At 40.9% G+C, this 26,719-nt stretch overlaps 2 protein-coding genes across 2 annotated transcripts in view; both read right to left on the bottom strand.

Moving 5' to 3' along the window:
* Positions 1 to 10,678, bottom strand: part of TRIM37 (tripartite motif containing 37) — a 156,957-nt gene extending 146,279 nt beyond the window's left edge. The window contains exons 1-2 of the mRNA XM_021704395.2: positions 10,369 to 10,678; positions 8,147 to 8,248 (exon numbers count right to left, since the gene is read on the bottom strand). Of these exons, the coding sequence (XP_021560070.1) occupies positions 8,147 to 8,248; positions 10,369 to 10,389 (123 nt within the window). The 5' untranslated portion in view covers positions 10,390 to 10,678. The remainder of the gene's footprint in view (positions 1 to 8,146; positions 8,249 to 10,368) is intronic.
* A 4,047-nt stretch (positions 10,679 to 14,725) lies between these two features.
* Positions 14,726 to 26,719, bottom strand: part of SKA2 (spindle and kinetochore associated complex subunit 2) — a 37,365-nt gene continuing 25,371 nt past the window's right edge. Inside the window, exons 3-4 of the mRNA XM_044921656.1 lie at positions 21,588 to 21,764; positions 14,726 to 15,588 (exon numbers count right to left, since the gene is read on the bottom strand). Of these exons, the coding sequence (XP_044777591.1) occupies positions 15,520 to 15,588; positions 21,588 to 21,764 (246 nt within the window). The 3' untranslated portion in view covers positions 14,726 to 15,519. The remainder of the gene's footprint in view (positions 15,589 to 21,587; positions 21,765 to 26,719) is intronic.

The following is a 26,719-nucleotide window of genomic DNA, read 5'->3' as shown; positions in this document are numbered from 1 at the left end:
TCCTACTGTTGTGGCTGGGCTGTGTTTGCCTTCAGTCCAGTCTGCAATGGCTCTCTGCCTGTTGTGGGTAGAGTCTGATGCCTGTGCTGTTAGTGGGCCACTCTGGGGCTGCCTTGGGCTTGAGTTGAGTGAGACCAGGTGTTTGCCAGAGATGAAGTAACATCAAACTGCAAGGCACTTTCCCTGTGCTGTCCCCTGACAAGCTTTTATTGGTGGGTGGGGCCTGCAGTCAGACCAGCTGCCTCCCCAGCCCACTGCTGAGGTCGCAGTCAGACTGGTTTGTGGTCATCTTCCCCTCTCCGTGGAGCAGGACTCACTTTGGAGTGGTGCTGGCCCTTGTCTGTGCTGCTTGCACACAGCCAGGCTTGTGGCACTGCTTTGATGGGATCTTGCCAAGAGCTAATCAGAGGGGATGGATCCTCTTTGCTGTGGCCTCTTGTCTACATCCAGCTGTGGAGAGTCTGTTCTGCAAGTCTTCAGGTCATTTTCTGGGTTATTTATGCCAATGTGGGTGTTCTCTAGGTGGCCAGCCGTAAGAGGTGAGCCCAGGATCCTCCTACTCCACCATCTTCCCGGCAGCCTCTGCCCATATTTTTAAATATGCCTCTCCATTCCAATCAAAACAGACTTACTGCTGTACTATACACCACTCTTGGCATATTTCTGTATTTGCTAATATATCCCTCCCTCCAGGTGCTGTCCCATGGGAATATCTACTAATTATGTTCATAAAACTTTCCTACCTATCCCAGGTTAGTGATCCTTCCCATCTCTGAATACTTGTGGCATTTTTACCTTGTACTTCATAATCTAACTTAATCACAAAATAAATATGGTAACTTTAATACTTTGGGAAAACCAGTATTTCTCCCAAACCGAAACCAAAGGTAAAAACCACTGATACAATATTAATGTACAAGGATTATTAAAGAAAATAAGTATTATAGTATAGCAATGCCCCATATTCAATTTAAGAATTTCTCTCCATTAAAATGGAAGAATCACATGCTTTAGACAATATTCAGACCTAAGTCTGACTTCTAGCTCTGGCACTTAATGGCTACATGACACCAGACATGTGACTGAGCTCAAGTTTACTCATATGCAACAAGAGAATCAACATACCTACTCTGCAAAATTGTGCTAGGGAAATTCTCAACAACAGCCCAGCAAACTGAATTCAACAGTATATTAAAAAGACTAGATAGCATGACCAAGTGGAAGTTACTCCTGGAATGCAAGGATAGTTCAACATACAAAAAATCATTCAATGTAATATATTACATTAATAAAATGAAGGAATAAACCACATGATCATCTCAATTGATACAGGCCTCTGACAAAATCTGATATCCTTTCACAATAAAAACACTCAAGAAAAAGGAATAGAAGAGAATTTCCTCAACTTGATAAAGTTCATACATAAAAAATCCAGAATGAATATCATACTCAATGGTGAAACAATAAAAACCTTTTCCTTAAATTCAGGAAAAAGACAAGGATGCCCATTTTCACCACTTCTATCCAACACAATACTGAAAATTTCACTGAGTGCAATTAAGCAAGAAATAAAAAGCATCCCAACTGGAAAAGTAATTTGTTTGCAATGACATAATCTTATCAGTAGAAAACCCTAAAGATGCCACAAAAAAAACTTAAAGCTAATAAGCAAATTCACCAAATTTGCAGAACACAAAATCAACACATTAAAAAAACCACTTATATTTCTATATGCTAGCAATGAAGAATTCAAAGAGTAAATTAAGAAAATACATCTACAATGTCAAAAAAAAAAAAAAGTAAAATACCTAGGTATAAATTTAACCAAGGAGTTGGAAGATTTATACATGGAAAACTATAAACACCACTGAAAGAAATGAAAGAAGTCCTAAATAAATGGAAAGACATCCCATGTTCATGCATTGGAAGATTTAATATTGTTAAAATGACAATGCCACCCAAAGCAATCTACAGAATCAACATATAATTCCTATCAAAATTCCAATGATGCTTTTTACAAAGTAGAAAAACCCACTCTAAAATTCGAAAGGAATCTTGAGGGACTCTCAAATAGCCAAAACTATCCTGAAAATGACCATGTACAACTAAAACTTTTTTATGTCAATTATATCTCAATTGAAAAAAATAATTATAGAACTCATATTTCCTGATTTGAAAATTTACTACAAAGCAACAGTAATCAAAATAGTATGTTACTGGGGCGTCTGGGTGGCTCAGCAGGGAGTCTGTTTGAGATTCTGTCTCTCCCTCTCCCTCTGACCCTCATCCTGCTCACTCGTGTGCTCTCAAATAAAAATAAATCTTTAAAAAAAAAGTTCATAGCAGTTTTCTGTATAAATGCTAAAAACTAGAAGCAACCCCTATGTCCATCATCAGGTGAATGGATAAACAAATTATGGCATATGCATACAATGGGCTGCTACTACTCAGCAACAAAGATTGATCTCTATTGATCCACCCAACATAGATCTCTAAATAATTTTGCTGAGGGAAAAAATCCAGACACATGAGATAACACACTGTAAGGTTCAATTTGTATAAAAGTCCAAAAAATGGGACACCTGGGTGGCTCAGTCTGTTAAGTGTCTGCCTTTGGCTCAGGTCATGATCCCAGGGTCCTGGGATTGAGTCCTGCATCAGGCTCCTTGTTCAGCGGGAAGCCTGCTTCTTGCCACTCCCCCTACTTGTGCTCGCTCACTCTCTCTGACAAATAAATAAATTCTTAAAAGAAAAAGTCCAAAAAATGCAAACTTATCTACAGAGACAGAAAACAGATCAGTGGTTTCCTGGGAATAAGACAAGTAGAAGGAGGAATTACCAAGAGGTACAAAGAAAGTTGGGGATTATAGATTATGTTCAGCACCTTGATTGTAGTGATGGTTTTTCAAGTATATACATTTGTCAAAATCTACCAAACTGTATACTTTAAATAAGTACAATTTATTATGTCACTTTTACCTAATTTTTAAAAACTGCAAAGTTAAAAAGAAAGTCAATTACAGGCGATCATAAAATGCTACCAATGCTGAAAATCAAGAAGGGGTCAAAACCAACCAACCAACCTGGATGAGAAAGATGGGGGCAAAAAAATGGGAGAAAATACAAAAATAAGAACAGGTAATGAAAGAGAATCAGGGCATCTGGGTGGCTCAGTCAGTTAAGCGTCTGCCTTTGGCTCAGGTCATGATCCCAGGGTTCTGGGATTGAGTCCCAATTCAGGCTCCCTGCTTAGCAGGGAGTCTGCTTCTCCCTCTACCCCTCCCCCCTGCTCCGGGCATGCACACTCTCTTTCTCTTGCTCTCTGTCTCCCTCTCTCTCTCTCTCAGATAAATAAAATCTTTTTTTTTTTTTTTTAAAGATTTTATTTATTTATTTGACAGAGAGAGACACAGCAAGAGAGGGAACACAAGCAGGGGGAGTGGGAGAGAGAAGCAGGCTTCCCGCGGAGCAGGGAGCCCGATGTGGGACTCGATCCCAGAACCCTGGGATCATGACCTGAGCCGAAGGCAGACGCTTAACGACTGAGCCACCCAGGCGCCCAGATAAATAAAATCTTAAGGAAGGAAGGGAGGGAGGGAGAGAATCAATTGAGAGTAACTGGCAGAATGAAGGAGACCTAGCCTGAAAATACAGCCAATGTTCCTACCTTTTAGTCTATGTGTATGGAGGCACTAGAGAGTCATGCGTAGAGGACTGGCCTGGAAGTCTTGGTCTGTCACCAACTACTGCGTGACTTTGGACAAGTCTATTCACGGGTCTAGACCTTACTTTGTTTTATTCAATGAAACAAGTATCTGGCCTGTCATGGATAGTTAAATTTCCATGGTCAAATGAACAGAGATGGGATGGAAGAGAAAGGAAAGTCATACAATAAACAATACTACAATTTGGTTGGGTGGAGTGCCCAGATCTCAAGGACTTTCCTCCTGTAATTACCCACCCTCTCCAGCATCATTAATTAATCTTTCTCTACTCATTCAGGCAAAATAAGCTATAAACTTTCTCAACCCACTGCCTTTTTTTCCCCCTTTACAACAAAATTCTAAGAATTTTTATACTTGCTGTTTCATTTGCCTCCCACTCCCTACCATCAAGCTTTTGTCCTAATTGTTCCACTGAAACCACTCATCAAGATCACCAATGACCTACACATTCTCAATACAATGGTCAATTCCCAGGCCAGAACCATTTAACCTACTCCTCTTTGAGACAGATTTTTGACTTGAATTCTGTGATGCCTCACTCATGGCTCCTTCTTTTTATCCATTGCTGAATCCTCCTCCTGACCGCTAAGTGTTGAGTGCCCCAGAGTTCAGACCTAAAAAATCTTTTCCCCGAGAGGTAATCTCATCAAGTACCTAAATACTATCTGTACGCTAATAATTATCTCTAAATCCCCTTTCTCAACTCCAGATTCATATTTCCAACTGCCAACATCTCCAGTTAGATGTGTAAGAATCTCAAAACAAAACAAAACAAAAAACTCAAACCTGACGTATTTAAAAACAAAACAAGCCTGGGTGCTCAGCCGGTTAAGCGTCTGCCTTCGGCTCAGGCCATGATCCTATGGTCCTGGGATCGAGCCCCACATCGGGCTCCCTGCTCAGTGGGAAGTCTGCTTCTCCCTCTCCCTCTGCCCCTCCCCTCCGCTTATGCACTCTTGCTCTCACACACTCTCTCAAATAAATAAAATCTTTAAAAAAAAAAAACAAACAACTTGTACATCTATAGCCTACACAACCTGTTCTTCCCAAAATTTCTTCTATCTCAGAATAATAGAAAACCATTAATTCATCCAAATGCTGTATAAAACTTTCCTCATGTTCCATCTTTAAGCAAATCCATTGGCTCTATCTTCAAAACATATCCAGAACTGCCCTATTTTTCACCACCTCCACTGTTACCATTCTAGTCTAAATCACCATTCACCCTTCACTAATAAAGCACATCCCAATTGGTCTCCTCACTTCCTCTCCCACTTGCCTACAGTCCACTTTCCACACTGCAGCCAGTGATAGTTTTTAAACATTAATTAATTCGTGGGGCACCTGGGTGGCTCAGTTGTTAAGCGTCTGCCTTCGGCTCAGGTCATGTTCCCAGGGTCCTGGGATCAAGTCCCGCATCGGGCTCCTTGCTCTGCAGGAAGCCTGCTTCTCCCTCTCCCACTCCCCCTGCTTGTGTACCCTCTCTCGCTGTGTCTCTCACTGTCAAATAAATAAATAAAATCTTTAAAAAAAAAAAAAAATTAATTCGTATCATTCAAAAGCTTTCAATGGCTACCATCACAGTTAAAATAAAATCCAAGGTCTTTACCAAGGCCCCAAGTTACATCTCCAAACTCATCTCCTTTCCCTCTCCCTCTGTCCACTCTGCTACAGCCAACTGGCTTCTTTGCTATTTCTCTCAGGGCCTTTGCCTCTTCTGACTTCTCTGCCTGGGACTTTCTTCCCCTAGATATTCATTCACATCATTCCCACATTTCATTCTGGTCTCTGCTCAAACATCATCCCCTCAAAGACCTTCCCAGACCACGCTATCTAAAACAACTAACAACCTGCCCGAGTCCTCCTCAAAGTCCCCACTCTATTCCCTACTCAGTTTCATTTTTCTTCACAGCACTTACTGGTATCTAACATATGTCTATTTACCTTTTTGTCTATAAACCAACTATTAAGTAAGTCAACTCCCTGGGAGGTCAATGCTTAACTCCAAGTACACATATAATTAGTATTTGTTGAATGAACAAACACATCAGTGGTACATTCAGGAACCAAGACAGCTTTAGAAAGAAAGATTAGAACCAGATCATCCAGGTGGTCTGAATATAAAGCTAATATTCTAAGGGATTAAGGCAATGAATCTGAGGCTTCTGAGAAAGAAAAAAAAACAATGACATTACTGGAAAACATCAATATGCCAGCAGGATATAAAATGAACCAGAGACAGAAAAGACTCAGATCAATTAAAAGGTAACTATAATTATCTAAGCATGAGATAATAAATGTCTGTATTTCTCTACTAGGATGGTAATAATAGAAATGGATAGGTACCGGGGCACCTGGCTGGCTCAGTCAGTCAAGCATCTTCCTTCAGCTCAGGTCATGATCACAGGGTCCTGGGATCGAGCCCTGTATCGGGCTCCCTGCTCAGCCAGGACTCTGCTTCTCCCTCTGCCCCTCCCCCTGCTCGTGCTCTCTTGCTTCCCCTCTCTCAAAAAAAAAAAACCTTAAAAAAAAAAAAAAAAGAAATAGGTAGGATAGATATAAGTGGCAGCAGGAGATAATAACTGACAAAACTTAAAATCATTGGTGTAAAGGGTTTCCAGTTTGAGTGGAGAACAGAACAAAAAGAAGTCAAAAAGAATCACTTTGAAAAAAGAGAAGTTGATCTGGAACAACATTCAAAATGCTGGAAGGTCAATGCCAAAGGAATAGATTTAAAAGCCATACACACAGAGATCACAGTTAAACCTGCAAGAGTAAATCAAATTTCCCAAAGTAGATGAAATTTTCCCAAACACTTCTAAGTAAAGGATGCCAGCAGCAATATTTTAAAAATATATGGCTTTAAGGAGCAGAACAAAGAAGTAACAATGAAGAAATGAAGAATCAATAAGGTTTAAGGTAATATCCACAGGTCATCCGTATACTGGACCTTCACCAAAATAGCTGAGTCCACACAGACTCTACCACTTAATTACCTACAGTGACAGAGGCCAATTACCTAATTTCCCTAGCTTCAGTTTCACTGTTTATAAAACAAATAATGACAGGTTAGTTGCTATTTTAACAATAAAATTTTAACACCTTACAAGTAGATAGTACTTTACAATTTCTAAATTACGTTTTAACTTATCTCATTTAATGCCACCACCATCCTGTGAGGTAAATCTTGTTACCTCATTCTATGGCTGAGGAAACAAGGCTAATAACGACTGAGTTTCTCAGTTTATGAGTGGGAGAACTAGGATGATATGTAAACCTAGGTCTTCTGCACACAGTGCAGTGGCAAAGAAGACAGGCTCTAGAGCCAGACTTCCTGGATTCAAATCCAGCTTTATTATTTGCTAGCTGTGTGACTGGAAGCAAATGATTTAAGAGTTCCAAATATTACTCTCGACAAAGGGATATCTATCTTCCTTAGGCAGCAATAAGGAATCAGAGAAATTTTGAGGTGAAAAGCATGTTAGATGGCTCTGATTTTCTCAGTAAAGGACATAATCTACTAAGAGTAATGTGGACAGGAAAGGTTTCAACTGTGATCTGCACATGTGCTACTGAATCCCCCCCCCCAAAACACACACACCAAAATAAATTCTTCTGTTTCACATCTTAGGCTTCCTCACAATTTTGTTTGAGGGGCTCACCTATATTCAAGTTTTAAAGCCAATGGATTATATTAATCTCTAAAGTCTCTTGTATCTGTAAGATTATAGGATTTTAATCTTAGCCTCTGAACCCATTACTAGCTTTTTCTCCATCTTACCCATTAAACAGTATAAACTCTCCCTCCTCTGGGTCTCATAGCAGTTTGTTAGTGCCTCTTTATGACACTATACTTTCTTCAATATCAACAGAGTCCATTCTCTCACTTAGATTTAAACTTCAGGGCAAGCACTTCATTCTTAGAATTCCTCAACCCCAAGCACAATGTAGGCAACCACTTTAAAAGTACTTGTTAAATTATTTAATAATGTAAATATACTAAAATTACAGTGGGTTTGGGGGCACCTGGGTGGCTCAGCTGGTTAAGTGTCTGCCTTCAGCTCAGGTCATGATCCCGGGGTCCTTGGATCGAGCCCGCATCAGGCTCCCTGCTCAGCGGGGAGTCTGCTTCTCCCTCTCCGGCTGCCCCTCTCCCTGCTTGTGTGCTCTCTCTAATAAATAAAGTCTTAAAAAAAAATTACAGTGGGTTTTGATTTCTAGACATTTCATAGCAGTTATTACTTGATTATTCACCTCCATAGTACTTAGTATATACTGATGGTCTCCCTATTAAGGAACATTCACTTAAGACATTTTTAAAAAGGGCACAAAATGTAAAATTTTTAAAAGAAAGAAAATGGCTAATTTCACAACATATCCTATATATACTCAGAGCATGTAAAAAAAAAAATACAACTTACCCTGATACAGCTAAAACAACAAAGCTTAGAGCAATGAGGACATAGGCGTGCATCCCGCAATTTCTCCATACAAATGAAACATCGGAAAACCTCAGCAATGCTCTGAAAATAAAAGATGTAAGATCCACCAGAATTAGACTACTGAATCAAAAGTAAAAAGCATGCTGAAAGTTATTCACTCAACATTTACATTTATTTTGAGCTGATATCATCTGTTTTAATAAATTCCACATCAGTTCTTGGGTTAGTCAAGGTCCAGTGTGCCTTAGAACATCTCCTGGAAAAAGTGCTTTCTCTTTTCTAAGCTTCACAATGGTTCTATTCTAAGGAAAGGACATGAAATGCAAACACAGACTCAGGCACAAATATTTCCACTAAGGCATAAATTATAATGGCAAGAATGTGGCTGTAGCCCAAATTTCAAAATATTAAATTATGACAGTTAACAAAAAAAATGACTTAACATAGATTATAATAGTCTCTAGAAATACTTCTTGAATCATTTGATACAGAAAAATGCTTACGATGTATAACAGTAAAAAAATAAAGGCGGGGGGCACCTGGGTGGCTCAGGCTGTTAAGTGTCTGCTTTTGGCTCAGGTCATCCCAGAGTCCGGGAATGCAGCCCTGCCATCAGGCTCCCTGCTCAGAGAGGAGCCTGCTTCTCCCTCCACCACTACCCCTTGCTTGTGTGCTCTCTCTCAAATAAATAAAATCTTTAAAAAAAAGAAAAAGAAAAAAAAAGGCAGATTATATGAGTGAACAATATAAACTTTTTACTTGTCCTGCAATTTCTCCAAGGGGGGGTGAATTGCTTTTAAAATAAAAAAAGGGGGGGCACGTGGGTGGCTCAGTCGTTAAGCGTCTGCCTTCAGCTCAGGTCATGATCCCTGGGTCCTGGGATCAAAGCCCCACAATGGGCTCCCTGCTCCAGGGGAAGCCTGTTTTTCCCTCTCCCTCTGCCACTCCCCCTGCTTGCGTTCCCTCTCTCGCTGCGTCTCTCTCTGTCAAATAAATAAATAAAATCTAAAAAAAAAATTTTTTTTTTTTTAATTTAGAAGATTCGTATCCTAATGGCAGTATACTTTGACCAGGAGAGAAACTAATTCAGAATCCAGAAATCCTGGGTTTCTGCCCTGATGCTCCAACCAATTAGCTTCTTATTTGAGCCTGAGATTCTGCCCCTACTGAGAATTTTAGTGGTAGCCCCATGAAGGCTTTGCGAAGAAGAAAAAATTAATAGAAGAAACAGTGTCCTTTGCAAGCCTCGGACGAATCAATTTAGAAAGTAACTGACAAGAAAACAGAATTAAATGTAGGTTATTCTATATTTCAAGTTTATTTTTTACCATACTCACATTTATTTTTACTCCATCCCAAGAGAATAAAACGCTCCTAAACCAAGAAAACGTTACAAAACCTTTATAATACTTTCGCATGGGGAATTAAGGAGAAAATTATTCACGAGTCTAATCATGACTCTGCAGAACAAGAAAGAACCTGTGAGATGCAGACGCTGGCGGGGGATGGACAATAAGACCATTGGGTGAACTACTTTCAAGTGAAGTGCCCAGTAATATAGTTGCCGCTTACTAAGGAGCAAGGGTTCAGTATTAAGGTTCAAAATTTGACAATTATTAAATAATTACGTCCAATAAGCAATCTTTTTTTATGTTTCTGGACTTTACGTAAATATCCCATTTGAAATCACAACTCACAAGAGTCCGATATAAAATAGGTTGTTCTGGAAAACCACAAATAGGATAATAAAAGTATATCTTCATTCAATTTAGGGAGGGCAGAAGTCTGCAAAATGTACCGGTGCGAGGGAATGAAGGATTCCATCTGGAGGGAGTTTTGGATCCCCGCATGAACTCGCAAGAACTGGTAGCGAGTGCACGACACGTCTAATGAATTTGCAGTTTTGCTCTGCCCAGGCTGTAGTCTGCAAAAACCCTCTGGGAACGAGTACCGGTGCCAAGACATCCAGAAAACGCCAGGATACGCACCACCTGACTTCGGGAACGGTCAGAACACAAGGCACCTGGAGGGCTGCAGACCGAACACGGCGTCCTTCGCACTGGGCCAGCCTTCACCACAGCGGCAGCGTCGGGGTGGGGGTGCCCTACTAGAGGGAGGACTGGGGCAGGGCGCCCCAAATTAAGAACGCTCGGCGGGTGGCGGGGGGGAAACTAACCACCACCCTTCTTGACCCGCCTCACCTCCACGCTCTGTTCATCCATTGCCTCCGGCTCTCGGCGGGGCCCTCGGCGACCCGCGGAGTCCGTGGTCTGACCTACTTGGCGCCGGTCCGAGGCCGCCAGGTCAAATCGCCGACGAGAACAGCCCGGCGTCCACGTCAGGGGGCCCCGACGACCGCCCCACCTGCGCGCCTCATCGCGTCGGGTTCGACGCCAGCTATCCCCACTTCGCCATATTTATCCGCGCACCCGCCCTAGGGCGCAGTGGGAAAGGCGAGCGGTGGCCACAGCTCCTTCCTCACCGCTAAGCCGCACGCCAGCAACCGCGAGGCAGCCTCGCACCACGTGACGCGGGCGCGCGCGTATGGAACTGCTGCTAGAGCCCGGCGGCGCTGGTCTCCAGCTAAGAAGGTGCCGCAGGGAATTCGCAAACACCAACGGTAACCAGGGTAGCTGAGGGCGCGGCGGCGAGAGAAGGCGCGCTGCGCATGCGCGCAGGACGCTGCGTTAGGAGAGCGGAGTGGAGAGAGGCGGGCGACTAGTTCCCGCGGTGCGGGGGCGCACACGAGATTTGGTTGCTAGCTGCCGCAGGGCTGAGTGCCTTTGGCCCCAGTCAGCGTAGGCGGTTGAGCTTGGCGCGTATCTCTGCGTCGCCCCTCCACCCCCACTCCCTGGAAAGGCGGTGCTCCACCGGTCTCAAACTAGCGCGCCAAAGACTGGAACCACCTGGAGTGCTGGTGGGAAGCTGACTCCGCAGCCCCACCCCTAGGTATTCAGACTCGGTGATTCTAGGGTGCTGTTCGACGAAACCAACGTCTTCAACAGGTGGATTGTGGCCCGCACCTTTGAGAAACCGTGGTGTATAGGATTCGTGGCTAGTGGTTCTTTCCCTGGAAGGAAGCCCGGGCTCTCAGGTTTTGAGACTTCCGCCCCACCGACTCAAAGCTCCAGATTGTTAAGCCTAGAGCGGTGTAGTTTCTCATTTCAGGGTTGGGAGAATGGAGCCACAAACTGTAGAGGTCAGATCCACACCACTCCACATTGCATTTCTTACCGCCGGAGGTGAGCTGTCGCTATGGGACTATGGAAAGTGCAAGAACTGTGTTCAGCTTTCCTATGTTGGTATCTTTTTTTTAAAGATTTTATTTATTTGACAGTGAGAGAGCACAAGCAGGGGGAGCAGCAGAGGGAGAAGCAGGCTTCCCGCTGAACAGGGAGCCGGATGCGGGGCTCCATCCCAGAACCCTGGGATCACGACCCTAGGCGGAGGCAGATGCTTAACCGACTGAGCCACCCAAGCACCCCTGTTGGTGTCTTCTTTGAATTTTCTGTCATAGGTCTAAAGATTGCAAGAATTGAAGGTGTGAGACAAAGGACTTACATCAAATTCTTAATTTGTATTTAATTTTTCCTGGTTTATTGCAAACTATTACACTTAACCCAATCTGGAGTGCACATGTAAGAATCAACAATAACCTAGAAAGGGGGCGCCTGGGTGGCTCAGTCGTTAAGCGCCTGCCTTCAGCTTAGGTCATGATCCCAGGATCCCGGGATCATGACCTGAGACGAAGATAAAACGCTTAACCGACTGAGCCACCCAGGTGTCCCTAGAAAGAAATTATTAAGTATCAAGGGATTTGGACTTTCTTATAGTGGGCAGCAATTCCCTTTTTACTATGTGAGCCATGGACAGGTATATAATTTAGTAAGATTAATCTGTGACTAAAAAGTTCTTTAGAAATTATTTATGGTCGTGATGTTTGCATGCTACCATTTGCACTAAAATGCCCTCAATTGTACACTTTAATAATGGTTAATTTTGTTACGTGAATTTTACCTCAATTAAGAAAATTATTTGTGTTGGGGCGCCTGGGTGGCTCAGTCCTTAAGCGTCTGTCTTCGGCTCAGGTCATGATCCCAGTGTCCTGGGATCGAGCCCCACATCAGGCTCCCTGCTCCGCGGGAAGCCTGCTTCTCCCTCTCCCATTCCCCCTGCTTGTGTTCCCTCTCTCGCTGTGTCTCTCTCTGTCAAATAAATAAATAAAATCTTTAAAAAAAAAAGAAAAGAAAATTATTTGTGGAATACAGTATTGCACTTGGGATTCAAAGAGTAATGATTAAAGTGAAAAAAATAATACAAATTACTAAATATGATAAATATTAAAATAAGTTCTTGTACTAATAGATAATATTTGCCCAAGAACCCAAAAATGTTTAGATTTATTGCAGTAGTTCATAATAGTGAAAACCTATACTATTAGGGGTCATTGGTTGCAACCACAGAGTCAGATTCTGGCTAACTTAAGCAAAAAAGAATTTAGTTGGAGGGATGCTAAGCTTCCACATGGAGTTGGGAAACCTGTGATCTGCTCTATCAGAATTCCTTAAGGGCCAATCTAGCTGCCTTTCCCCACACCCACCTGGACAAATCTAACTTGTCTATTATACAGTCTATCAATGCCTATCAATAAGAAAATGGAAAAATCATAGTATATCCATATATTGGATGACAGCTGTTCAAAAGAATAGCAGATGTGTGTCATGAAAATATCCAAAATATATTTACAATGGAAAAAACTTAAGTGCAGCTGCAGTACAACGTATGGTATCAGCTTATTTTTGTAAAAAAAAAAATTTTTTTTTTAATTTGTATATACAAACATCTGAAGAGATTGCAGATAATTTCTGGAGAATAGACATACTTGTATTTTTTAATTTCATAAAATTAAATTTGTATTAAATTTGTATTATTTACAACTTAAGACATAAAAACATTATAGTCACATAGAAAATAATTACCCAAATGAGAAATAAAAGACCTAAATTAGGGTAGTAAGAGTGAAGATAAAGTGGAGGTTGGATACTATGAACATTTCAGAAAGATTTTATTGACTAAGAAGATAAAGGGATGCAAACTTTTTAATTCCAGGTAAAAGAACAGTGGCCATTGACAAAATAAAATCAGTAAGTACTCTAGACATTATCAATTTGAATATTCAGATAGACATTCTTATTGGAAATATGAATCTAAATCTAATGGAAGAAGTTATATTTGGGAATCATCCACAAAGAGTCAATAAATGAAGCTTGGGAAACAAATGAATATATAGAATACACAGAGAACAGTTTTAAGGGAGCTGAGGGAAAGAACCAACATTTAGAAGACAATTGTGAAGGAAGTCACAGAGGTAAAACTTCAGGAACTTGTCCTCTTTGTGATACTATTTTTTAATTCCACCAATCAACATCACATCCCAGAGCCACTCCAGGACAAAACTTCCTTAATATTAACTGCCCAAGTACTGAAGAAAATATGTTACTGAAGTATGACTTATTTCTCTGTAATTTAAAAACTGGGGGTTTTCTGTTCTTTAAATATTCAAACTACACAGTACAATTTTAACTGAAGCTACTCTCCCAACCCTGTTTATCACCTATTACAGGTTTGTTAATGGACAAGTAAAATGCTCATAACAAATTTTTAATTATATGAAAGTATAATTCTATAACCTACAGAGCTAACATTTGATACATTTTTCCTAGTCTTTTCAATGCCTCATTTTTATTACATATACAGAAATATTCACTGAAGGATTACTAATTATAAAACTCAAACACTACCATTTCATTGTGCTTCCAGCCATCCTGACACACAGAAGTTAAGTGATTTGCTCAGGATCACACAGCTAGAATTTAAAACCTGCTATTTACATCTCAGACTCCAAAGCCCAATCTTAAAAACTGCAATCTCTGCTTCTGACCTCTCCCCCATTTAACATAACTTCAGCATTTCCCAGAACATTAACAGTAATAAATTATTGGCAGCTTCACCTCTTATTGTATGGATACACTATGATTTATTTTCCTAATTACCTACTATTAGCCAGATATGTATATGTACTGTTAGTATAAATAACCCTGTGATTAACATCTTTGTATCAAGATCTGTCCCTATGATTACATTATTGCCAGTAGTTATTTTAAAATAGTTATTTAAAAATGAATAGGGAAGGAGCACCTGGGTGGCTCAGTCGGTTAAGCCGCTGCCTTCGGCTCAGGTCACGATCCCAGGGTCCTGGGATCGAGCCCCGCATCGGGCTCCCTGCTCAGCGGGAAGCCTGCTTCTCCCTCTCCCACTCCCCCTGCTTGTGTTCCCTCTCTCACTGTGTCTCTCTCTGTCAAATAAGTAAATAAAATCTTAAAGAAGAAAAAAAAAAAGGAATAGGGAAGGGCGCCTGGGTGGCTCAGTCATTAAGCATCTGCCTTCGGCTCAGGTCATGATCTCAGGGTCCTGAGATCGAGCCCCGCATCGGGCTCTCTGCTTAGCGGAGAGCCTGCTTCCTCTCCCACTCCCCCTGCTTGTGTTCCCTCTCTCGCTGTGTCTCTCTCTGTCAAATAAAATCTTAAAAAGAAAAAAAAAAAATGAATAGGGAAATTCACACACACACTGGCAAGTGATCCTCTGATTTCAGTTTCTTAGCTTTCATACAGAATGAACGATTACAGTAATACAGGCTGAAGGAGAACAAAGGTAGTGTTGATATACAACAGGGACAGTCTAAAACAGCATTTGAAAGCATAGTTCAGTTGCTCAACATTAGCGGCAGAAGGAACAGGAAAAAAAAAGTGAGGCTATCACAGAAAAGCCAATTTATTATTACTAAAGTTAGCTTTTGTGGAGGACTATAGGTCACATATTAGCAGTCTCATTAATAATGTGACCATTACCTATAAACAAAATTTTCAAAAGTAAAATTATATACATATATATAATGTAATACAAATATTTTTTCTATCCTTTAATTTCCAAAGCATGCTCATTCACATCTGACTGATGGTACATATATCCATATTATCCCAATTACACAAAAACAGATGCAAAATAGAGTTATGTGACTTCCTTGCTCGAAATTACAAGACTAAGTGTGTGTGCATATATATTTTTAAATCTCTTTATTCCCATTCCATCCTTTTGGCTAAACTTTATTCCTATAATATCTGCCCTTTTTATAGTCCCCTCTCTTGTGAAAGGCATCATTATCCACTCACTCCAGCCAAATCTTCTTCTCCATCCCCCCACCTCTAGTCATCAAGTGCTAACGAGACATCTTCCTAAATCTTTCTGGGATAGATCTCTTCTCCATTAGAATTCCCTTTTGCAAGTCCATTTCTTCATAAGTCTGACATGAAAGATTTTAATTGCTCTGCCGCAGTTTTCTCTTCTTTACTCGGTGGTGACAGCTAGAAAGCAAATGACAAAATCTTTATTTCAAAACCTTTAAAACATGTTTAATTTCGTTAACTTCTGCTTTTTTATGTTTCCATAAACTCATGTCTATGATCACAAATTTAGGAAGGCAGGGAAAAAATATTTGACTATCTATATACAAGGTACTTTTAATGTTTGAGCTTCAAAGAACCTGCAATTAAGTTGAAGAAACAAGGGGCGCCTGGGTGGCTCAGTCGTTAAGCATCTGCCTTCGGCTCAGGTCATGATCCCAGGGTCCTGGGATCAAGCCCCGCATCGGGCTCCCTGCTCGGCGGGAAGCCTGCTTCTCCCTCTCCCACTCCCCCTGCTTGTGTTCCCTCTCTCTGTGTGTCTCTCTCTGTCAAATAAATAAATAAAATCTTTAAAAAAAAATTTAAAAAAAAGAAGTTGAAGAAACAAGACCAATAAATCAAACAGTTTAAGGACTGTAATTTAACAAAACCAAAGAAGTCATGGTTGAATGCCATATTCTAAAAGCATTCTGAAAAAGAAATGTGAACAAAATAGTCTGGAAGTTTCCTCAGAAGTGAAGATTTGAGCTAAATTTTGAAGGATAATTGAGATGTTTTTAGCTGCAAGTAACAGGAACACATTTTGGAATGGATAAGTAATAAGAAAATTTATTATCATTGCACAATAAATGCAGAAAAAGGGCAGATTTCAGGACTGGTTTATTCAGCAGTTCAATGCAAAGACTCGGTTTTTTCCACCTTATATAATATCCTTGCTGGTAGCTTTATCTCAAGGTGATTGGAAAAATGGCCCGAGCAGTGCTAGGCATTACATCCATACACAATGTTTAGAAGAAGAGAAGTTTTCTATTCCCACAGGTCTCTCAAGAGTGAGGAAACTCTAACTTCCTACTTCCAAACTTTCCCTCCTCACATGTCACATGGGTTACAAATCCATTCCTCTTGCCAATCAGATAAAACCTGGGGAAGCTGAGGAAAGCACCAACTTGGCCTCAGGGATGGCACACATCTCAAGAAAGTCGGTATCCTGGGCGCCTGGGTGGCTCAGTCGTTAAGCGTCTGCCTTCGGCTCAGGTCATGATCCCAGAGCTCTGGGATCGAGCCCCGCATCAGGCTCCCTGCTCAGCGGGAAGCCTGCTTCTCCCTCTCCCACTCCCCCTGCTTGTGTTCCCTCTCTCACTGTCTCTCTCTGTCAAATAAATAAATAAAATCTTTAAAAAAAAAAAAAAAAAGAAAGTCGATATCCTATTCAGCAGCAAGGGAGAACAGATGCTGAGAAAACAACCCAGTAGACAGCATCCACCACAAGCAGGTAGGAGCAAAAGCACAGGGACAAAGAAAAGCCAAAAGGAAGTCCTTTATAAAGGACTTCCACATAGCACTAACCAACAAGCTAGCTAAAACAAAGGGTTAATGGGGAAATTATAGGAGGTACAACATGAAGAATCAAATAGTTACAACTCTGCCTAACTATATAGGTCATCTCTAGAGAGACTGCAAAATCTGGAACACGCCATACCTACAGAATAGGAATCTCTAGGGCAGCGCTGTTCAGTAGAACTTTCTATGATACTGAAAATATTCTTTATCTGTGCTGTCTAATCAGCAGATGAAGAAATGAATTTTTAATTTTATTTAATTACTTTAAATTTTAATTTATATAGCCACATGTGGCAATTGGGCTGCCCAGCTGGTTTGGCTAATCAAGCCAACATTTACCAAAAATGTTCACATGGATAAAATGAAAAACAATCATATGCCTTACTGCAACACAAATTGTTACAGAATGTCCCTCTTCTATCTCAAAAACAGGAAATGGTTCTGGAGAGACCTTGTTCTCTGTGAGTCCATGTTTCTCTTTGTGATAACTGTTCAAGAGATTTCAGACCATCTATTTCATAATCTTTCGAAGAATTTTTCCAGGAATTAACCAATCCAAAGCTTGTAGAAAATTTCCTTCCTTAACACAAACGTTTCAGATCATCAGTGAAATATCACACATTCTTTGTTGTTTCTTTTTTTTTTTTTTTTGAGAGAGAAAGTGCACACAAGAGAGGGGATGGAGAATCTTAAGCAGGCTCCACGCCCAATACAGAGCCCAAGGGGGAACTCAGTCTCATGACCCTGAGATCACAAACTCAGCCAAAGCCAAGAATTGGACGCTTAACTGACTGCGCCACCCAGGTGCCCCATTCTATTTTTAATGCCTTTTGAATTATATTTGTTTTAGGGGTTTGTTTTGCTAATTTTTATTTTGGAACAAATCTAGTCCTCTTTTTTTGTCTTTTGATGGTCACCTTTATAATTAAGTGTATTTAAACCTTAATGTCTTAGGGCACGTGGGTGGCTCAGTCAGTTAAGCATCCCACTCAGTTTTGGCTCAGGTCATGATCACGGAGTGGGGGGGGCACGGAGCCCAGCATGGGTCTCCCGGTTCAGCAGGGAGTCTGCTTTCCCTCTGCCCCTCCCACTGCTCACACCCTCTCTTGCTCTCTAAAATAAATCTTAAAAAAAAAAAAACAAAAAACCTTTATGTCTTCATATTAACTAAAAAGATAAGGAAATTAATATGTATTCCCTTCATTTCACCTCCTTTTCTGTTCTCATCTCCCTATTTGTTTTTTAGTATTATCAATCCATGTGCTATTTTTGAATATTATCAATTCAAATGTATTTTCTATCCTTGCAAGTGAAAAACTATGTACCTTGATAAAGATTATAGCAAGATAATACCTGAACAGCTTTACTTTCTATTTACTTTCTGTTGTCTATACATAAACAAAGCACCATTTGCCCTAAAAAGGCTTATTCTTTTCTTGTTCTTCATGTTCCCAAAATAATTTAAAAGGCCCTTTTGGTTATTTTAGAAAATTTCAGAAGCCTGGACTTAATCTAGCCTTTGGGCTTTCTTACGTATTCTCACAATTCTGTCCCTATGACTGATATACCTCGTTTTATACTTCCCTTATGAGGTCTACCTTACATGTCCTTTAAACTCTGAGCTCAGGCACCTGGGTGGTCAGTCAGTTAAGCAGTCTGCCTTTGGCTCAGGTCATGATCCTAGGGTCCTGGTATTAAACGCCACTTCGGGCTCCCTACTCAGTGGGGAGTCTGCTTCTCCCTCTCCCTCTGCGTGCTTGTTCTCTTGCGCTCTCTCTCTCTCAAATAAACAAATCTTAAAAAAAAAAACAAAAAAACTCTGGGCTCATAGAACTATTTCTGGTTATACAACTTTCTACAGATGCCATTCCCTTTTCTTCCACATTTTGATCATGAAAATTTTCTCTAAACTTTCTACTATCTCATTTTTGAAGTAGTGGGTACAAGATCCATTATATCCAACATTCCCCAACATGGCCATCATTGAATCTAAAACACGATCTCCTTTTTCAAGGTCTATAACCAACCTTTCAGTCATTTCTCCTTGTTTTTAATTATGTAATCAAAGTAAAAGCTCCCTTAGCTTTCTACCTTCAATATAATTATTACTCATTACAGATACTTCTTTTAACTGAATGAAGATCTTTACAGATATTTAGATGATTGAAATCCTCTATCATTATTATAACTATTTTCTGCACCATTTTTAAATCTCAGTCAGAAATATAGCATCCATTTATTATATCCAGTGGGGAAAATTTTTAGTTAATATTCAAAATATCCTTTTCTCTTTTTTTTACTCACCTAAATTTATCCCGTGCTTCAATAAATTTATGAAATTCTATATATTTTAATATGCACATCCAGAACTACACCTAATCTCTTCTCAAGATTTGTTATGTGCTTCTATTTTCAGGTTCTGATCACCTACCATGAACAGTATGTGACTTGAGTTGTATTTATAAAGGGTATCATATACATACTTTTTTTGCATTTTACATATTAGTGTCACCACCCTTAATGTTTTAAATTCCTACTTCCTATTCCCTCTGTACCCTTTTTAATAGCTCTTTCCTCCTCTACTATTCATCTCCCCATGACATAACATCTGAGGTACATAACATCTGAGATACATCTAAGGTATCATTTTTTTTAAAATATTTTATTTATGTATTTGACAGAGAGAGAAAAGGAACACAAGCAGGGGGAGTGGGAGAGGGAGAAGCAGGCTTCCTGACGAGCAGGGATCCCGATGTGGGGCTCGATCCCAGAACCCTGGGATCATGACCTGAGCCGAAGGCAGACGCTTAATGACTGAGCCACCCAGGTGCCCCTAAGGTATCATTTTATAGTTTTAATTGGGTACTGTTCTCTTTTCTGCCATTGGTAATATAAAGAATTATTGACCAAATTCACCTCAGCAATCAACCTTTGAGGTTTACTCTCACTACAAGCCCATAATTCAAGTATCTTAAACCAAACGTAGTTCAGGGTTGGCAAAAAAATAAATAAATAAAAATAGCATGTATGCTGTCCCTAGCTGCATGCCCATAGCAAATAGCTTTTGTGCAATGCCCAGACATAGTTCCTCAATACAGCACTCTAAGAGGCTATTACCAGTTAATTGGAGTTTACACCAGAAATAAAAACCTATTGGCCATCTTTTGTTCATTTAATTAAGCTTTACTCTCTGATTCCAACTACATACACGCTATCTTTTCTTTTGAAAGCCCTCAACTTTGCCTTAATAGTAAATTAAAATTTGACCAAATCCTTCACTAGGCTATCTTAAGATCATACTGCCTAGGTCAGCAGCTCACATTGTTTCTTTTTTTACTCCACCAATTCTGAAGAGTTTTACATAATCAGTGATAGAGGCTCGCAATTACAAGGATTTTTACATGAAATCAGAAGGGGATGGGGAATGGAGGGAGAGAATGAAGGTCAGGCTTACCCAAGCTCACCAACCCAATTTAATAAAAGGAGAACTAAAAAAGTTACTGATATAGATGCTTTCCACATTTCTCAGTCTCACTAGTTCTTACAGGAACTACAAAACTGGCATATTTCATAAGCATTAGCAAGTTTTCTCTTCTAACATGACTATATAATCCAAGATAGCACACCTCTTTATGACCATGTCAAGTCCATGTGCTTATTTTTCTTAAATTTTTAACAAAGATTTTACTGGGGCAACTGGGTGGCTCAGTCGTTAAGCGTCTGCCTTCGGCTCAGGTCATGATCCCTGGGTCCTGGGATCGAGCCCCGCATCAGGCTCCCTGCTCAGCGGAAAGCTTGCTTCTTCTTCTCCCACTCCCCCTGCTTGTGTTCCCTCTCTGGCTGTGTTTCTTTCTGTCAAATAAATAAATAAAATCTTAAAAAATAAAATAAAAAGATTTTATTAATTTATTTGAGAGAGAGGGAGAGAGAGAACACGAGTGGGGGAGAGGGGCAGAGAGACAAGCAGACTCCCCACTGAGTGGGGAGCCCCATGTGATATGGGTCTCGATACAGGCTCAGTCCCAGGGCCCTGAGATCATGACCTGAGCATAAGTCAGATGCTTAACCAACTGAGCCATCCAGGTGCCCCCACATGCTTATCTTAAAACAAAAGATCTATTATACTTCAGGAATCAAGAAAATCTCACTTCTACCAACAGTTCAAACTGACTGCTGAATCTCAAAATGGAAGTTAATGGGGATTTATCTTTCAAAAAGACACTCAGAATTGGGGTGCCTGGGTGGCTCAGTCAGTTGGGTGTCTGCCTTCGGCTGGGGTCATCATCCCAGGGTCCTGGGATGAGCCTTGCATCAGGTTCCCTGCTCAGTAGGGAGCCTACTTCCCCTTCTCCCTCTGCCATTCCCCACTGCTTGTGCTCTCTGGCTTTCTCTCTCTCTGTCAAATAAATAAATAAAATCTTAAAAAAAAACAAAAAACCTCAGAATTACAATCTACAAATCCAGGGACTCCTGGGTAGCTTAGTCGGTTAAGCGACTCCCATTGCCTCAGGTCATCTTTCTCCCTCTCCCTCTGCTGCTCCCCCTGCTTGTGTGCTCTCTCTGACAAATAAATAAAATATTTTAAAAACAAACAAACAAAAACTACAAAAAAGCATTACCTCCAGGTCTGTTTGCTTTTGTAGTTCTTGTATCATGATCATAGTCTTATTGACAGTAGCACAAATGCGGTTCTTAGTCTCTTTCTGCTCTGCAGCAATTGGTTTAAAGCGTGCATGCAAAGTTTGATATCGAGACTTTATTGCTGACAATTCCTTTAAGAGTGTAACTGGATTTTTCTATATCAGGAAAAAAAATATATATATATTAATTTGTGAAAAGGAAAATTTAAGCTTCTTTTAAGAATTAAAATATATACACCACCATCCATTTAATTCTACCATCCATTTAATTGAACATTGTATTTAATTATGCAACTCTGTAACAGAGGATGGGAGGAAGGGAAAAAAAGAAGTATTAAGACCTAGATCCTATTCTCAAGGAAATTAAAGCTTAGGTACAGAAATAACCCACATATGCACACAAAATAGCAATATTAAAATAAGCAAATAAGGTCACATTAGAAAAAAAATCACATAAGATACATAATGTTTGATACATATTTCACAATAATTACATGGTATTTTAACAATACAATTCTAAATACTATTCAGAAGGTAATTAAAGGAACTATTTTGATTTATTCTTAAAGGATAAGACAATTTAATACTACTTATAAAATTCTTAAACATACTGTCATGGGGCTAAAGTATGTAGAAGTACCAATTAATTGACCTCACTATACAAATTCATGCCAACTCAAGCAACTTTTTAAGTTACATTGGTTTTTCAAATTCATTTTAGAATATAAACACTACTCCATAAAAGACATTTGTAAAGGGTCCTTTCCACCACTTGGTAATTTTCATTCCTGGATGGCTTCTTAGCAAACCCTGTAATACTCACTATTCCAAACATTCTCCACTCCCTCTGATTCCCATGCACTCCTTCTTGACACAAGACCTCAACAACTACTATACCAAGAAAACAGAAAACACCTAGTAGAAACTCCATCTTTCTGCCTTTTCATCCAAAAAGGAAAACATCTATGACATTCTCATCCCTGCTCAGCCCATAGCACTACCACTATTACTGTTGTTTCATCCCCAAATCCTCCAGAACCTTCAATTTCCTCTATTTCTATAACCTTTTCAATATCTCCCTTTGCTTTTTGTTTTGAAGTTTTTATTTATTTATTTTTTTAGTTATCTCTACATCCAATCTGGGGCTCGAACTCACAACCCTGAGATCAAGACTCACATGCTTCTCTGACTGAGCCAGCCAGGCGCCCCTCAACATCTCCCTTTGTACAGACTTCAAATATGAATACATCTTCCCTATTCTGGGGAGAAATTAACTCCTTCTCCTGACTCTGTTGTCGCTTCAAAACCAGTTTCATTCTTCTCCATTTCCACCAACCTACTAGGTCCTATAATAACACATTTCCCCAATTTAACACTCCATAGACTAGTATCCTTTGCTAATTATTGTAAATTATCAAAAGGTAGGGTTGCCAAATAGCATATAATTTTGATACCCCTCCTTAGGCCTCTCTTATTTCCTTCCTGTTCCTATCTTAAAATGCACTCTTTTTTTTTTTTTAAGATTTTATTTATTTATTTGACAGAGAGAGAGAGAGAGAGCAGGAACACAAGCAGGGGGAGTGGGAAAGGGAGAAGCAGGCTTCCCGAGGAGCAGGGAGCCTGACGCAGGGCCCGATCCCACAACGCCGGGATCATGACCTGAGCCGAAGGCAGGCGCTTAACGACTGAGCCACCCAGGCGCCCCAAAATGTACTCTTGATTTCTACAAAACTATACTATCTTGGTTAGCTTCCTACTCTCCAGATTATCTCCTTCAGGGGCCCTATCTCACAGCTGTGGCAGAGACTTAGCTTATGGTCCTCTATTCCCTGTTTCTTTGGAGATTTTTCTTTAAGTTTTTGACGATGGAAATAGTAAATAAAGATGATTCTCACAGGAAGGGAAAAAGAAGAGAAAATCTAACTTAAAGACTGTTGAAATAATTCTGCAAGGAGTGATCAAGACCTATAGCATGAACAATAGAAGTAGGAAAAGGACAAAAGAGAGACGCCCTGAAAACACTTAAAAGATCATAGTGGTGGGGCACCTGGGTGGCTCAGATGGTTAAGCGTCTGCCTTCAGCTCAGGTCATGATCCCAGGGTCCTGGGATCGAGCCCCACATTGGGCTCCTGACTCAGCGGGGAGTCTGCTTCTTCCTCTCCCTCTGCCTCTCCCAGTACTCATGCTCTCTCTATCTCTGTGTCTCAAATGAATAAATAAAATCTTTAAAAAAAAAAAAGATCTTAGTGGTATATCTGATATGAGCAAAGGAATAACAGATGACACCAAATGCATCATCTGGTATATAAAGGAATGTGTATATTAGATGCCTTCTTGAGTATCTACTTAGTGTAAACCCCAATGATATTGATACCTGTCCTCTGACCCTCAGAGCTATATTTCCCATCATGTTTCTAGATGCTAGACATTGTATTGGATGAAAGAAATACAGTAGAAAAACTGAAAAATACAGTCCAAAAAAATCCTAGAAGAAAGGGAGTGGGAAACACAAAAATGAAAATAGTTAAGAAAAGATAAGAAAATGGAGAATATGGGGCGCCTGGGTGGCTCAGTCGTTAAGCTTCTGCCTTCAGCTCAGGTCATGATCCCAGGGTCCTGGATCGAGCCCCGCATCGGGCTCACTGCTCTGCGGGAAGCCTGCTTCTCCCTCTCCCACTCCCCCTGCTTGTGTTCCCTCTCTCGCTGTGTCTCTCTCTGTCAAATAAATAAATAAAATCTTTAAAAAAAAAAAAAAAGAAAATGGAGAATAGATCCAGGAGATTCAGTAACTCACTGATGGGAAAAAACGTAAAAGAGGTTTTCCTCTCAATATTCTTTTCTTATGAATACAAAAGCTAAGTTATGAGATTTCAAACACATGAGAAGACCTATACCATAACCATAAAATGACCATAAAATTTTACAGCATGGATAAAATATTCTGAAAGATCTAAGAGAGATGAGCCCAGGAAGGGGGGAGGGTAAAATAAGGAGGGAGACACAATTAGAATGGCATCAATTTCTCAACAGGAACACTGGAAGCTAAAAAAAACACAAAACAATGATGTTAAAATTAAAAGAAAATAATCTCATCTGGAATTCCATACTCAACCAACCATCCATCAACTAAAAAAATTAAGGTTAAATAAAGACATTTCCAAACAGTCAATATCTCAAAAAGTTAGCCTTTTGTGTACTCTTCCTCAGAAATCTTCTAAAGGATATGCATCACCTGATCAAGGAAATGAACCAAGAAAGAGTGAGATATGTGATCCAAACCAGGACTAAAGCAAAGAGAATTACTGAAATGATGGTAAAGAAATGCCAGAAACACAGCCACACAGGAGGTCTATAGAGCAAGAGGATAGATAGCACTGGGAGGGATGTGGAAGAAAATGAAACTCAGGGATCATGTGATGTGTCAGACAATATCGACAAGAGTTTTACACTTCTGTTAGAAAAGTCTGAGGCTAGGGTGCTTGGGTGGCTCATTCAGTTGAGTGTCCGACTCTTGCCTTTGGCTCAAGTTATGATAATCTGGGTCTTGAGATCAAGCCCTACATTGGGCTCTGTGCTCAGCCAGAAGTCTGCTTGAGATTCTCCCCCTCTCCCTCTGCCACTCCCTCGGCTTGCTCGCTCTCTTTCTTGAATAAATAAATCTTTAAAAAAAAAAAAACCTGACTGAAATAATGACACATGCATAGAAAAACTAAGCAAATTGAAGAGAAAAAAGAAAAACAATGATTAGTTCCAGGGGGAGGAGCAAGATGGCGGAGGAGTAGGAGACCTGGATTTCGTCTGGTCCCAGGAATTCAGCTCTATAGGGATCAAACCATTCTGAACACCTACGAACTCAACAGGAGATCAAAGAAAAGAACAGCAACAACTCTCTGAACAGAAAAGTGACCACTTTCTGGAAGGTAGGACGTGCGGGTAAGTATATCCGAGGCGATATTCAAGAAGATAGCGGGGGAGGGGGCCTCCGTCAGCCACTTCTGGCAAGTGATAGAGCACAAAATTGGAACTTTTAGAAGTCAGCTCCGCTGAGGGACGTCACTCCAGTGGCTAAGCAGGGGGTGGAACCCTCACTGGGAGAGTGTGGTCTCAGGACCCTCGGGGTTACAGAAAGACCGGGGGTGCCTGAGTGTGGCAGAGCTCCCAGGTATTGGAGCGGGGAAGCCGGCAGCAGAGACGGAGCCGAGGAGCAGGCTCTCAGCTCGGGGTGGCCATAAACTGTGATAGGCGGCACAGTCAGGCCACTGCTCCTCCAGCAGGGACCCAACAAGCGGCAGATCCGGGGAGACTCCCCTTCCTCCCCTGGGAGGAGCAGCGCAGGAGCGCACCGCAGGGATTTGCTGGGTTTGGAGACTCTACACCGAGTCGGGTGCCAGAGGTAGAAACGCTTGGTCACAGGCCAGGTGAGCACGGAGTGTGGCCGGAGACCAGGGAGATGGGAGTGATTGACTGCTTTTCTCTGGGGGCGCACTGAGAAGTGGGGCCCAACAAGCAGCAGATCCAGGGAGACTCCCCTTTCTCCCCCCCGGAGGAGCGGCAGGGGAGCGCACCACAGGGATCTGCTGGGTTTGGAGACTACACACCCAGGTGGGTGCCAGAGATAGAAACGCTCAGTCACAGGTCAGGTGAGCACGGAGTGCGGCCGGAGACTGGGGAGACGGGAGTGATTGACTGCTTTTCTCTGGGGGCTCACTGAGAAGTGGGGCCCCTGAGTTCTCGGCTCCTCCAGGGCAGAGATTGGGAGGCTGCCATTTTCACTCTCGTCCTCCAAAGCTGTATGGAAAGCTTGCAGGGAACAAAAGCTCCGGAGAGCAAACCCGAGCAGATTACTTAGCCCAGACCGGCAAGGGTGGGGCAATTCCGCCTCCAGCAAAGACCTTTGGGAACCACGGCAACAGGCCTCTCCCCCAGAAGATCAGGAAGAACAGCCAGCCAAGACCAAGTTTACCGATCAATGAAAACGGCAGAACTCCAGTGCTAGGGGAATACTGCTCATAGAATTCATGGCTTTTTTCCCATGATTCTTTAGTCTTTCAAAGTTAATTTTTTTTTTACTTTTTTTTTGAATTTTTATTTTTCCCTTTTTCAACCAATA

The sequence above is a fragment of the Neomonachus schauinslandi genome, chromosome 15, assembly GCF_002201575.2.
Source record: "Neomonachus schauinslandi chromosome 15, ASM220157v2, whole genome shotgun sequence".
Classification (NCBI taxonomy): domain Eukaryota; kingdom Metazoa; phylum Chordata; class Mammalia; order Carnivora; family Phocidae; genus Neomonachus; species Neomonachus schauinslandi.
Note: the sequence above shows the minus strand (reverse complement) of the source record. Positions and strands in the feature narration are given on the sequence as shown.